Genomic DNA, 15,229 nt, shown 5'->3' with positions numbered 1-15,229 from the left:
AGTCCCTCCCTCTGGATTAAGCATCAAATGCAAGCTCTTCACTATACTCTAGCATCCTGTCTGCCTGCCTGCTGCCATGCTATTTGCCACAATGGTTATGAACTCACCCTCTGAAACTGTAAGAAAGCCTCCAATTAAATGCTTTCCTTTGTAAGTTTCCCCAGTCCGGTGTTTCTTCATAGAGAAGTCTTTAAATGCTAGAGGCAGAGCTTAATTGCTGATGTAACTTTGGAAAGCAGGAATGCTAAGAAACAGACAGCGGAGGCCTGGGTTACAAGGTTTCAGAGGAAAACAAGGACTCTATGGAGAATTGGGCTAGGGTCACTAGTGTGGTATTTTGGGCCAAAGTATAGCTTTATTCTGCCTGTGCCCTGAGGACCCCATTGAGGTTGAATTTAAAGACAAGGGACTAGTTTGTTTGACAAAGGAAATGCAGCTGTTCCATTGTGTGTTGAGCAGAATGGTTTGTGAGCATTCTTTCTGTCAGACAGAAGATCCTTCAGGTTGGTGCCAAGAAAGCTATTTAATTGTTAAGGAAACTATACTCATCTTTAAAGGGAAACTTGGGTCTCTGCATTAGGAACATAGAAAAGGTGCCCAGAGGACAAAAACACCACCCCTTAAAGGCTCTATCCAAATTCATTATAGGAAGAAGGTCCAAGCTGAAGTGGCTACCTGACTTTCAACAGCAATTGCCTCTGTTTCTCCATAGACCACAGCCATGGTCCAAGTGGGTTGGGTTCCACTCTGAGCTGGCATCAGAGTTGGGCAGTTTCTTTCATGTAGTACTAGATGTGAAGGCATAGCAGATGAGGGGTCACGGGAAGGGTTTGGTAGGGGCAGAGTCCCTGAAGGCTAAATCTGAAGCTTCAGTAGACAGCCCAAGGCATTGGTAATACCAATACCCTGGGACATTCACTGAAGAGAGTTTCATGCATGAAGTGGAGTCCACCAACATAGATTTATGTATGTTAAGGTGATACATGATTAGACATAAGAGAGATAGGCAGGAAAAGGTCTAGGAGCAGAAGTGGAGACAGGAGGCAGAGAAGGGAGATTCCAGGAAGAATGAAGGTAGACTCAGATGTTTATGTTTCTCTCGGTGTCTCTCTAGCTTGATGAGGTTGTTATTATTATTTCTAATGGTTTCTGTAGGTCTTTTTTATCAAATATGGAAGGGCAGTTTGTATCTTTGTCCATTGGATGAAAGCTTATTGTGTAGAAGGTTTGTGAATTGAGAATTTAGTATATCAACCTGCTTGATAAGCTACCGGGCTTCGGAGTCAAGTATGTGCCTGGTGGTGGAGGAAAGGAACATACCTGGGTAGTCATATCCACCCGGGACAGAAGCAACAGGGCAGGTGGAGTGAATCGCCTGGGAAGGGAACCTCGTAGAGAGGGCAGGTTACAGAGTCTGTGACAGAGTCTGTTCGCTCAGCTCCACACTGGAGCAGCTCTCTCGGAGTGAGACCGAAGGGGCTGATAGCAACAGAATCACTTTTTAAATATTTACCAAAACACACCAAAGCAAGAATTTACATGTGGTACAGTGGCCAAGTTGGAGGGGTGGGGATACTAAAACCCTTTGGACCCTCACTAATCTCTTCACGAGACTGAGCTGCTGTACTTGAAGCCCACACTGTAGTGTTTGGCCTAATGGATTTTGGTTTTGTATTAATCAGATCATTTCTTGTTGTGCCTGATTGTCCCTTTTGGAATGAGAATGCTTCCTCTGTGCCACTATATGTTAGAAGTATATAAGTTCTTTTTTTTAATAGGTCTTCCTAGTTAAGAGACTTTGAATTTTGACAGTGTTGGAACTGTTAAGAAGTATAGGGTCATTTAAGGTTGGACTGAATGCATTTCATAGTATAATATATTCTTGAGCCTATGGGGACAGGGATGAAAGATTATGGCTTTAAAATGATGTTTGGGTGTCAGGTTGACAAGGAATACAATCACAGCCGTTAGTGTCAATTGTTAACCTGACAGATCTTAGTCATTGGGCAGAGTCATCATGAGGACATTCACTGAGGTAGGGAGACTCTCATCAGCGCTTGTGCTTGTTCATAATTCCTGCTGTTTACTGTGGACACAGCACGAGTGTCTCAGGTCCTGCCATTGAGATGAACTAAAAATGAATCCTTTTTCACTTCGGTTTCTCTTTGTCAGAGTATTTTTTAACACAATAGCAGGGAAGAAAGTAAGGAAACATGGCCCCAAACTGCTGTTCTGGGGAAGAACAGTTTTAGACAAGATGATTTCCTGATTTCTTTAAAGTGTGTGTGTGTGTGGGGGGGGGTACATGTGTGTTGTTTACCATGTGTATATGTTGAGCAGTTGGGTGACTATATATGTGAGAGATCAATGAAGAAGCTTCCTTCTGGAGGTCAGCTGGTGGATTGGTGGGAGATATGAGTTTACTTTAGACTTCTCCCCTTCAGCCCTAGAGTCTGACGATGTTGTGCTTTCTGTATTGATATGGAGTGGGGGTGGTGGTACTGAGCAGTGCTAGTGCTCTTAGCTGAGGCAAAGCTGCTTGCCTTTGGGAGATGGTTTAGAAATGGCCGAAGGAAAGTGAAAAGTGGGAAAATGCAGAGGAGGTAATAGAATGGAGAGACTGGAGAAGAGCAGAGGCCAGAGGCCAGTCCACAGCAGGGGTGGCCTCCTGTCAGAGCATAGTGGCCTTGAAGGATGAACACAGTGCAATCTCGTTCACTTTACCTTCCAGCCGAGACACCGGAAAACCCAGGCCCTTGGTGCCTTTCATCCCCATTTCCTTTTTTCCTGGTGCCAAATATAACGTGCAGATAAGTATTCAGGAGGCTCCCACACAGTTCCGAAATAGACCTCAATGGGTGCCAAAACCAGGGATTTCAATGTGTAGAACCAGGCAGAGGGAGAAGTAGAACACTAGAATGCAAAAGCATCTTGAGGACCATGGAATGCAAATTCCTCACCTGCAAATAGGGTAATGGTGGCTCTGAGAACCCGAGGGCTTAGTCCTGGAAACCCAGTCCTCTGCTGACTGGGGCAGTGGGACTCCTGGTCTGACACATTCTTTATCCCTTACTGACCCAATAGGTCCAGAACGGTCTGGCCACGGAGGAAGCACTATAAGCATCACGTGCTTTTAAAGAGACACTGCACCTAGGAAACACTGACAAATGAACAGTTTGACACCAGTACAGAGTGATCTTGCTTCTCCTAACAAATCTCCGTTCTCTCCAGTCAGCTGAATCTCATGGTGGCATTGTGAATTGTCATGAGATTGTGATGTCATGGTCACCACCTTGGAGCTAAGTTTTGAGTGGCTCAGGACAGCTCTCTAACACTCACCTACAGATCAACCTTCACTTCTGTGTAGCTGTGATACAGAGAATCAGGATTATTACAGTTTCGATTTTATATCACTCTCCCCGATTAATTTCTATGATATAACGAAAGAACCACAGCTGAAGGAAAAAAAATCACCTGGCTTGTCTTTTATGAAACCCCGAGAGATTGTTGGGAGCATTGTTCATTTAAACAAAGGTCTGGAGAGGTGCTGCTGACATTTTAAGATTTTGAGTTAAGATGTCCCTTTACAATCCCCATGCAGATTCATGGGTGGCTTTTTCACTGATGGGTACCATTCACTCTGCATAGAACCCTCATTTTTAGTGTGGATTCTGTGGCCACAGTGGGATGTAAATTTTGGGAGTTGAAATATAAGAATTCCAAACGCTCAATATTTCTAAAAGTGCTAGACCTTCCTTTGAAAATTCGAATGTAGGAATGTTTATTCTTGTCATAGTTCTTTACACAACTAACCCTTCTTCTATCTTAAGAGCTACGGGGGGAATTAGCTCATACTCTTCCCCTGTGACTGTAGTACCGTTTATACCGTAGGAGGTAGCAGATGCGCCGTGTGATGCTTGTCTCCCGTTGTCAGCGAGGTTGAAATCTGCTCCTGCCTTCAGGCGGTTTAGAATTTGTCCATGTATCTCTTCTCACCCTCTACCCACTTCTCATAGTTGGTGCAGGTATCCAGTGTCACTGCTTCTGTATTCTTCTCTCTCTGCCTGCGAAACCACGCCTTCCCTCCTAGTAAGGTCGCTTCATTTATTATGACTTACAACGGTTTCTTTATCTGACTATTTATCTCTTTACTTTTAATTCTGAATGCTTATCTGTGTCTGTCAGCTTTCTTTTTGTCGGGAAGAAGGACAATTCTGACAACATCAGACACATTCAATAATCCTGTCTGATGCCCATTCACGGGAGAGAGAAATTCCCTTTCTTGGGGCATGTACCTTGACCTTTGGAAGAAGCCTGGTGGCTTGTTACTTTAGTTGTAACTGTCTTCATTAAACCCAAGCCAGGATCAGATGAACAAAAAGGCTAGATACAAAGTTGGGTCTGTCTCAAGCAAGCCCCCCACACACATAGCTCGACACTTAGAAGTCTTTTTTTCCCTAAGTAGCCAGGACATGTTCAAAAGGAAAAGAAACCTGTAAAATGGAAACTGAAAAGTAGGAGCTATTTAACTTTTTGTCACCCCACAGAGTATTTTACTTTATATTGTTTTAAAACATATTTGCTATTTTTTGCATATTTGAAATACTTAAAAATATATTCTCTTTTTCTGAATATTTAAGGGAAAAAAATACAAATATCTTGTGAAGTGGGCTCACATTCTCACACAAGACAGTCTAAGAGGGCTACTCCGCACAGGTGTCAGCTGTCTATTTTGCCCCATTCCTCACTCAGCCCGCATGCCACCTGCTTAATTTCTCTCCTTGGCCCTGTGGGAAATTGACTGAGACTCTGGGTACAAGGAGAAGGAGGGGAGTATGAACAAAGAGGGCAGTGATGTCAAGATGTAGCCTCCAGAGCCCAGGTGACCTGCACAATGGATTCGCTGGATGCAAAGTTGGAGACACGCTTCTAAACATTTAGATGATGAGAAACTGCTGTTAATGAAGGACAGACAGTAACGAAGCACAAACCCTTGCCTTGTGTCCAGCCAAAGGTCCATGCTGTCCCGAGTAACTAACGGAGACTGAACAAACCCTTCACAATCTACAAGGATGTGTCAAGAGTGAAATGTCCTTAACGTCGCTTTCGAGGAAAGCCAGAATCTTTTCAATACTTAGAAAAGACCACAGAGTAGAGAACTGTACTCCCTGCCTTGCAGATGAGGAGACACAGTGATTTACAAACCTACCAGGACCAGATGTTACCAGTGAGACACAGGAGGAATGACACCCTTGCCTTGGTTTACCTTCTGAGGCTTTCTCCTGCCCACACTGTGAGCCTAGCCTCGGCATTTTCCTTGCAGAACGCCTGTGTGCTTCGCCATCAGGGGGCGCTATTGTACCCTTCACAAGGAATAATCATTAGCGTTGGTGGTCTCATGGGAGATTCTTAAGGGCTGGTCACCCTGTGATCTATTTTTAATGAAGATTGGGATTATTCCAGCTTTGTCTTTAGAAATTAGAACAGCCAATAGATAAAAAGTAAAACATCTCATGGAAATGTAAAATAGCCAAGGTTATAGATGAGCTAGTCTTTCCTTAGCTACAAGCTTATGTCTGCTGTTGCTTCTGTCTTGTGGATTGTGCCCCTCTCTTTCCTCTCCCACCTGGTCTTCCAGTGTGTCCCCCAACGCCTCTTCTGTCGACAAGAGCCAAGAGGTGGGAGTTGAAGGTAACGTTCGCCCTGGAAAGAAGACTGCACTCTTGGCCGGCTCACCCTGCTCACTCCTGACGGTGTGATCCTGAGGGAGGATGGAGTGGGTGTTCTTCGCAGTTCCTCCTCCAACGAACCAGTTCACATTGGGATTCCAGCGGTTCACAAAGCCACAGAGATGGTTCTCTTCAAAGTCACAGTCTGGAGAAAGAGACCGAGAGAGCTATTTCATGGACCTGCAGTTACACCGGGGACACCCGTACTGACTGCAGAGACCGGCCTTGGTCTTTCTAGAAGCTCTTTTTCTCAACCATGGACCAGAAATTCAGAACAATACTGGTCAGGAAGTAATAAATCTCTGCTTCACTGTTGCTCCTCTAGACCACAGCCCTTTCTCCTATTAGTCACGTGGCTTGATGTGGGACTTACCATCTCTCTGAATCTGCTTATTGATGTGTGACTTGGAGACGACATTCCCACATCATTGAACTGCAAGCACGGACACTCAGTACAGAGCCAGAGCACACGGCCCATGCTTGAGATAAGCTGATGATTTTTGTCCGTCTACTAAATTAATTAATTGGTCGATGTTTTGGTGCTGGGGCCACATCGAAGGTCTTACATGTGTTCATCACAAACCTTACCACGGACCTGTGTTCCCAGCTCCAATACATCTATTTCAATGTACTATTTTAGGGTTATTCCTCAGTTCTAGACACTTTCTCCACCACCCTTACTGCTCCCTGATGGCCCAGCCCTCCATCTCTTTATGGTGAAACTCAGAGGCATGTTTCCAAGATACTGAAAATCCCACACTTGTCTGATGAAGGAGAGTCTCCTCAGAGTGTGAGGGAGAATCACACATCCGGCCCAAGGCCTTTCTGAAACTCCTGCCTAGAGATGAGAAAGACTGAAGTAAAATCCTGTGCTTGGGGACGTTGTCATGTTTCCTGTACATCGTTTCTCATCAACAAATTGTTTTTAGGGGAAGCAGGGAGGAGAGGCGAAGGAGGGTGACAACAGGGTTAGTGCCCAGCTCCATCACTGCCAGGTCACCATGGTGAGCTATGTCCCTTTACAGAACACAGCTGCCATTTCAGTTGCTAGTAATTCCTCCTCCTATCCTGGGTAGGAAGAGAAGGGTCAAAGACCGTCTTGGTCATCTTTGGCTAGCCAGATGACAGGTTATGACTCATGGCTGGCACTAATTCCAGTCACCGTGCCAGCACCTGCTGGCATCTCTGCAAAGCTTTGTGGTTTCCTTGATGTCAATGGGTTTTCTTCAAATTACAGAGGCTGGTCCCCACCTCCACCCCATGCCTTACACAGCCACCCTGTTCCCACTGCTACAGTTGTCAGTGAGCACTGACACATTTTATGATTTCTTTTCAAATTTCCACCACAGTATCTGCCAACTGATGCTCAACGTCTAGTGCCAAAGGCTGCCACGGAGTGGAATAAAAAGCAAAGTTCTTCTCAGTGTAGCAGGCACTAGTCTAAGCTTCTTCTATGAATTTACTTTATCCTCAACATAGCTCCTTGAGATAGATACTATTATTAATCCAATTGCACCAGTAGGGAACCGTGAGAAGAGGTGAACACAGAGCAAGGAAGGTTGACAACATGGCATTCTTTTTTTGTTCTAGACAAACCAGAAGCCACCATATCATCTGGGGGTAACTGACATTTCTCAAGTGGCCAGCCTTTATCAACCACCCTTAACCCTACTTCTCTTCAGTCATCACAGGAACTTCTTTTTGCAGGTGATGAGGAGACAAGTGTGTGTGTGTGTGTGTGTTTGTGTATATGTGTCTGTGTGTGTATGAGTGTGTGTGTTAGTGTGTGAGTGTGTGTGTGAGTGTGTTCATGTGTGTTCATGTGTGTGTGTTCATGTGTGTGTGTGTGTTAGTGTGTGTGAGTGTGTGTGTGCATGAGTGTGTGCGTGTGCATGTGTGTGTGTTTATGCTCGTGTGACAGTGAGGGACTAACCCAGCAGGTGGAGCTCCCCAAATGCGTCTGACTGCATCTGTGTGTGGAGGGGCAACACATAGAGCCTGGATGGAAGTTCTCTGCATCTACAGAAAGTACATTTTTTGTCTTGTTTTCTTCTTTGCATTAGAGGTATCAGTGATAGGCTAAACACAGAAGCCAGAGCATGGGGCATTCGCATAGGCTTCTTGTTCAGGGCCATCTTCAACCCTTTGCCCCTCAGTTCCCAGTCCTCAGTCTTAATACTGTCAATGCTGAGACATATCTCAGATCTACTGACGTTTTTCTTTTCTATTCTCTGACCCCCACTCCCTGTTTAAGCTCCTCATTCTGTAATCCCTGCAAAGCTGGTTTCTTCTAGAATTTTCCCTAGGTCCTATGTATCTGTATTTTCTTCCAGTTCATGGACACCAAGGTCATCATCTGAAAGTCACAGCTGCATGCCTATCTGAAAGTCACAGCTGCATGAGGTAGGTAGGGAGGTGCAGGCTAACTCTAGCACCTCCCTACCTACCTCATAATTCCAGAAACCTGGGCTCCCTGCCCTGAGTCCTGTCTCTGTAAGAAGCTCCCTGAGGGTTACTTACTGCTTAGCTCCGGGGTTTGCACCGATATATTCAGATCCCATAGCCTCTGCCCCCCAAACCCATTCCTACCATATGCACCTTCGCAGACACCAGCCCCTCATTATGTAAAGTGTTATGGCCGGTGGATGATGAAGAATAGTCAGGCACCCACGGAACAGGGGTGCGCCTCTCTTCCTACCTTCTCAAAACTGTCATGCAGACCACTGATCCTGCCCATACCAGCTGGGATCCAAGTGACAAGGGAGATCATTAAGATAGCAGCAGCAGTGCATCAGGAAAGTCGGTGACAGGATGGATCGTCTGCTCTTCTGGGAAAGGACACACACACACACACACACACACACATACACACACACACACACACAGAGTTCACAGCAAACCAGCAATTATTTTTATTAGAACTGGGCAAGGTTAGAGAGCATCGCTGAGGGAGAAGTTGCTGCTTCTACTTGTTAACCCAGCCAGTTAGAGCAAATGCTAATGAGCTTTTCTACACTCAAGACAGAGGATCAATAATGGCCCATCTTCCGGTGACCCTAGCCAAGAACAAATGCTAGCACTTTGCAGCATGCTCCATGGGTCGTTTGGCTTTTAGGATTGATTTGCTGCTCTCTGGCTGTGGACTGCAGGAAGAGATTTGCATTCCACTGCTGAGATCACAAAACTCACCAAGACAGTAGCCGGTTGTCATCTTGATTTCAAAGAGGGCAATGCTAGCCGTGGTTCCTTGTCCCAGGATACCTTCTATCAAAATCTGTACAGCATACGGGGGAAAGAGAATTGGGCATCAAAACACTGCATTTCTTATCCAATATTTTAGTTCTTAGTCAGGAGCTGTTATCCAGTGCAGTTCATAGCTGCTGAATGACTTTTACCATGGTCTGTGTATGTGTGCATGCATACCTGTGTAAGTATGAACACGTACATATGCCCTAAGGATTCTGACATGAGTGAAGTCTCCATCAGAAGCCTGGAGTCATATGCCTTTCAATGCCATCCCAACCTCCACATCCTCCTGTGTTCATGCAGGAGGATAGGGTTCACATCGGGTCATGGTTCTGAAAAAGCTTTTACTTCTGTGGATTTAGCAGGATATTTTGCAACTATTCAGGTAGATTTGGGGTCTGATAACCATGGGAGGATGCTGTGAAGTAAGAACTCAGACTCCCAATGTTCCTGTCTCAGTTAAGTCACCTATTGGGCAGACTCCCAACAGACTGGGGCAGAAAGAAATGCCCTGTTTAAAGCCTTTCGAAGAAAAGAGTTGAGCCTAAGAATGGAATGCACTAGGAACAGAGTTCTCCTGGTGGCTCTGTGGTATCCCCAGTGACATTCTGGTGTGTGCCACACTGTAGTTCTGTCCCAACTCCACACCCCACCTCTTATATCCTCTGTCTTCATCTCAGAGCATCACAGACAGAACAATTAGCCTCTTTGAAAAGGAAAAAAAAAAAAAAAAAAAAAAAAAAAAAAAAAAAAAAAAAAAAAAAAAAACACGGCTAGTAGATAACTTTCATCTTTCCAAGTATTTTAGTGTTTCCTTTTATGATAATGCCTTTTTCAAATCTTCGAGCAACTAATGCATTAGGAAGATAACATAAACATATCAGAAGGATGAAGCAAAATTGTTGGCACCAAAATCACTCCTAAAGATCCATCCTCACAGAAGAGGTCAACTTAGGCACCCTTTAGAGTCTTACTTTTTTAATAGATGGAGAAAGTCTGTGAAGATACTTTTTAAAGGAATGAGCAAATATTAACTTACATTAATTTTCCATGACATAACTAACTGTAGTGAATTACTTGTTATAAAACATTGGTTTTCAATCTGTGGGTTGTGACTTGTTTAGGGGTACAATGACCCTTTCACTGGGGTTGTCTAAGATCATCAGAAAATTTATTACACAGATATTTCTTGCAATTAATAACAGTAGCAAAATTACAGTTATAAAGTAGCAATAATAATAGTCTTATTGTTGGGGAGTCACCATAAGGAACTGTATTAAAGAGCTGAGCATCCAGAAGGTTGGACCCATTGCTCTAAGACCTCACATAGCATAAAGGATATGCCACATGCCTTACATCTTCCTCTTAAACCCCATTTACCTTGAATTTCTTGGAGCTGTTTTGAAGATCCAAACTGGCTATGAGCCAGCTGTCTGAAGGCTCCTTAGTGGACCAAAGCAAGCGATCAAAACTTTCATCCTCAAATCTCACATAGAGGTTCAGCTGGCTGGGGTCTGACACAGATCCTGGAGGTGTGGTTATCTGGTAGACCAGGCGCAAACAGCTCCACTCCTCAGCCTGCAAATCAGAACTCAACAGCACGGCTTTCTCCCCTTGCTTGGCAAAAGAGGCATCCACGTAAACATAATGGCCTGAAAGGCAGAGGATCAAAGACAAGGAATCAGTCTTCTGATGCAACTTGGGGAAAAACAAGACAACTGTTTAGCCCATTAAATCTGTAGGAAGACAGAACTTGCATTGTCTCAGCCCAAAGTATTTTCTGAACACTGGGTCTCTGGTCTCTTGTGAAATGGCCACGTCTACCTGCACCCTGTGGACTTCATGCATCTCATGGTGTATTAATGAATCCCAGCACATTTGTAAAGGATGTCAATGACAGCGTCAAAGGCTAGATATTTCTATATCATTTAGCCATAGGGCACCCACTTCCTGATATGACAACAGGATGAAGCTGAGAAGTGAGCCTCTCAAGAGAGTGGAGTGCCCTGTCCAGTTTTTCATCCCTTCAACTCCTCTGAATTCTGACAAAGGCCAGTACTTGGTGCCTTTCTACATCCCACACCAGATCCACTTAGCACACTGAACTAGGTACCCTGGTCCCCACACAGGTGGAGTGAGGCTCAGGGCATCGAATCTAGGGAATAATATGAGCAGCCTGAACACAAAAGCTTCAAAATAGGATGACTTAGTGTCCTTTCCTTCCACAGCTCCTCCTCCCCTGAACAAATGATTTAATTTGCATTTAGCATGTATCATTAGAATAGACTAAATTGATTTAGTTACTCAGCCTGGCTCTTGGGACCTAGCCAGACAAAGTGTAAGCTTTTTTTTTTTTTTTTTTTTTTTTTTTTTTTTAAGAATTAGACTCCCTTTCCCCAGACTCTTTCCTAACCAAATATAAATCTCACAGCTCTGATATCTAAATAGAAAGTGTGTAGAATACATTGCATAGGGCTTGGGTAGCAGTGGACACAGGATTACCACCCCCCATTCTGTCTTCCCTCTGATTCCATGTTTTTCCTCCTCTTTCTCCTGTTACCCCCCCACCCTCATTCCCCATCCTTCTGTTTTCTTTATTTCTATGCCATCATCTTCCACCTCTGCCTCTTCCCTGCTAATATGGATGAGAGGCAGTTTGCCAGCTGGCCAGCATATGGGATCATATTTTTATGGAGGATGGGCTGGGCATGGTGTGATGAAGCCAAGAACACTGATGTAAACCTTCTACACTACTCTGGCCAGTCAAGTGATATAACTGCTTATTGCTCTTTAAAAGTGGAAGCTGTAGACTGCATATGTCTACATATGAAGCTTCCACATTGTGCTTGAATTAACCCATTACCTTCTATCATGTGGCTGTCCCTGCCCCTGGTAGACTGGATCCCTTACCAAAAAGCTCTGAAATACATGTGCTTCGCTTGATTTTCTTCAGTCCACCTTCCCACAATTACTGCCCCAAATGGTGATCACAGGTAGAATCCCTGCATCTGTGGCCCATTCTGGCAGGCCAGCAGCAGCTCATCAAACGGTCAGCCTCCATATAGGACACAGAATGCCATCTTGCTAAGCTGGAAGATTCTAGGATCAAGCTCAACTCCAGCAGGCAATCTCCACATGGCAGCTGCTTGTGAGTGACAGTAGTTTTGAGAGCCATCTCAGGCCACCCATGAGGTAAGTCTGATCCTTATAGCTATTGCTACCACCAGGTTAGTCCCCAGGTACCAGGCACTGCCCTAAAGGCATGGTGCCCATCCTCCATTCACAAGCTGTAGTGCCTACTGACTCTCAATCATGAAACTGAGCTCTAGATACCAAGGGGTTTGTTAGTAACGACTTGGATCACTGTGATCTCAGGGGGTGAGTACACACCACCCTGTTTTCACGGCTCTTTGTTCAGGACAGTAGGCAGGAAGTGAAGTGAAGTGGAGAAGGGATGGTGTGCTGGTTAGATTTTTGTCAATTTGAGTCAAACTAGAGTCATCTGAGGAGAGGGAACCTCAGCTGAGAAAATGCCTCCATCTTCTGGCCTGTACAAAAGCCAATGGGACATTTTCTTGATTGGTGGTTGATGTGGGTGAGCCCAGCCTACTTTGGGCAGCACTATCCCTAGGAAGGTTGTCTTGGGGTGAATAAGAAAACAAACTGAGCAAGCCAGAAGGAGCAAGCCAGTGATCAGCCTGATTTCTGCTCCAGCTCCTGATTCCAGTTATGCTTCCGCTCTGACTCCCCTCAGAGACGGTCCTCATCTGAAATTTGAATACAGAAAGAAACCCTTTCATGCTCAAGTTGCTTTCAGTCAAGGTCTTTTTGATACCAATAAAAAACCTAACTAAGACAGATGGGGAGGCGTGGAGAGTGCTACTGTTCCTGCAGAAATAAAGAGGTGGGAAGCGAGACATGAGAGAGGAAAGAAGAAAGTTCGCACTGTGGCTGCCAGCGTTCACAACAAATCCCAAAGCTGTGTGCTCTGGAGGCCCAGCTCTCCTGGGTGATTCCCAGTTTCTCCTGCCCTGGTTTCCTCCCTTCTTTCCATATTCCAGCTGAGAAAGCTCAAGACTTGAAGCTGAGGTTTTCTAGTTTGCATCTGGAGTCATCTGGAGGGAACACTTCTACTCCAAAGAAATAGAGCTTGTTCTCTTGGCTCTCTTTGCCTATCACAGAAAGTGCATCATGGGTTCCTTTAGCATGTTTGAGAGGGATGAAATGTTTTTATGTAGAACTCAAATGTTACTGAATGTGTGCAATAGCAGGTTCATAACATCCAATAATCAGCGATATCTCTACTTTTTGGTGAGAGTGGTTATAAAGCCTGTGTTAACTAGGCACAGCAATGCACACCTCTAATTCTTAATATGAAGGATCGGGCAGGGGGATGACTTCATCTAAAAAAAAAAAAAATCTGTTGTAGTGGGTGGTAGTTAGCATAGTAGTCCACAACTGGCTGAGATTCTGAGAATAAGAGATCTCAGAATGCTTAGCCCTAAAAGGAACATATATACCAAATTCTCCTCCCATCCAAGACTCAGGGATCATTGTAGAAGAAGGAGTAGAAAGAGTGTAAGAGTCAGACAGATTCACATGCTTGAAGCCAACCATTGAACTGATGACAGGGACACCGATGGAGGAGTTAGGGATAGGTCTGAAGGAGCTGAAGGGGCCTTATCTGGCATCAATGGGATGGTAGGCCCTCAGTCCTGTGAAGGCTTGATGCCCCAGTATAGAGGAATGCTAGGCAGGAGTTGGGGGCACCCTCATGGAAGCAGTGTAAGTGAGGAGGGGCTGGGGGTTTGCAGCAGGAAACCAGGAAAGAAAATAACATTTGAAAAGTAAATAAATAAAATACCAATTTAAAAAAAAAAAAAAAAAGAGCCAGACAGAGGAGGTGAATGACTACAAGGGGGCATTGTCTTCTGGACACATGTATTCCTAGTGGTTGCAAGAGCATGCCTATGACCTAAGCCTAAGCCACACCAAATTCCAGTATAGAGCGAGGAGTTGGGTTCACAATCCTACTCCAAGTCATTGAATGGTCAGCAATTATATTAGCTGCTAGGAGAGGATGGAGCAGTTCTCTCCAAAAGCATAGGCCTTGGTATATCTATCATTCTCCCATGGAAGACTACTTGCCCCCAAATCTGTCTAGATACTCTCGATCGATCACTTGTTATTTCCTTGTAAGCATATGCTAATGATCGTTTGTTAAGAGCCTTTGAAGCATACACGGTATTTTTCAAAACACCTTGATATCAAACTATATAATCAAAGTTGGTGCTATTTATTGAATGATTTTTGACATGTCATCCATAAACATTGGGTTTAACGGTTTCAAATTATTGAAATTCCACAACTCCAGTTCAGTTCTGGGTCCCGCTGTATGGATACTTGTGTGTTCTCAGGCTTATCTACTCAGCAGAACAATGCATCCTCTTAGCTTAATTGACTAACTCAACTGTTCCTACTGTATCTACTACTGCAAGTCCAAGATCACTGCTCTGAATCTCTGAGGCTACTTTTCATACCCAGCCTAGATTCAGTCTCAGGATCTTCTAAACACAGAGCCTCAAGGAGATGTTACTAATTAGGTTGAGGAGGTCCTTGGACTGAAGCTGGTTGCAACCGCTATTTGGGGTTTCAAAGCAATACTTTATTTTGTGGTCATGCTATACCTAAATTAAACTAGAAGGAACATGATATATTTAGAGGAGATGTGTGAAATTGAATATAGAATGAGCAAGGGATGACTATAAAGTGAGTTCTCTGTGCCATAACTAGTAAAATTCCTGTAGAACTTACTTTATTAAAGAGAAACAGACCATAGAGGGAAACGATGTTTATGATTTATTTCCACACTGGTTAGACTGCCCTTTGAATACAATGCAGTGGTTTTCAGTGCAGTCACAAAATTGTACAACCACCTCATTATTGTTGGGTTCTAAAACATTTGTGCCACCCAAACCAAATTTCTAAACTCATTCCCAGTCATTCTTCACTCTCCTCCAATCAGCCTCTGGAGACCACAGTCTAAGGGCCTGTTCTCAGAATAGCTGCAAGTAAAGTCACTCAGTACACACATGGCTGGCATCACCCCTCAGATTACTTCAAGGTTCACCCATACTAGAATGCCATTCCTTCTTAAGATGAAGCCCCATTCTGCATCTTGCAGTCACCAGCCATTCTATCTTCTGGCTTTGATGAGCAGGGAGGCTACTATTGAGCATCCATCTGAGTTTTCA

At 44.3% G+C, this 15,229-nt stretch overlaps 1 protein-coding gene across 1 annotated transcript in view; it reads right to left on the bottom strand.

The window, feature by feature from the left end:
* The window catches only part of MAMDC2 (MAM domain containing 2), a 140,739-nt gene that overhangs the window by 61,042 nt on the left and 64,468 nt on the right, over window positions 1-15,229 (bottom strand). Inside the window, exons 3-5 of the mRNA XM_080911374.1 lie at window positions 10,356-10,627; window positions 8,919-9,003; window positions 5,737-5,874 (exon numbers count right to left, since the gene is read on the bottom strand). Coding sequence (XP_080767500.1) covers window positions 5,737-5,874; window positions 8,919-9,003; window positions 10,356-10,627 — 495 coding nt within the window. The remainder of the gene's footprint in view (window positions 1-5,736; window positions 5,875-8,918; window positions 9,004-10,355; window positions 10,628-15,229) is intronic.

The sequence above is a fragment of the Micromys minutus genome (genome assembly GCF_963924665.1).
Source record: "Micromys minutus genome assembly, chromosome: 2".
Lineage (NCBI taxonomy): Eukaryota > Metazoa > Chordata > Mammalia > Rodentia > Muridae > Micromys > Micromys minutus.
The sequence above is the reverse complement of the archived record's forward strand: the minus strand, read 5'-3'. Positions and strand labels throughout refer to the sequence as shown.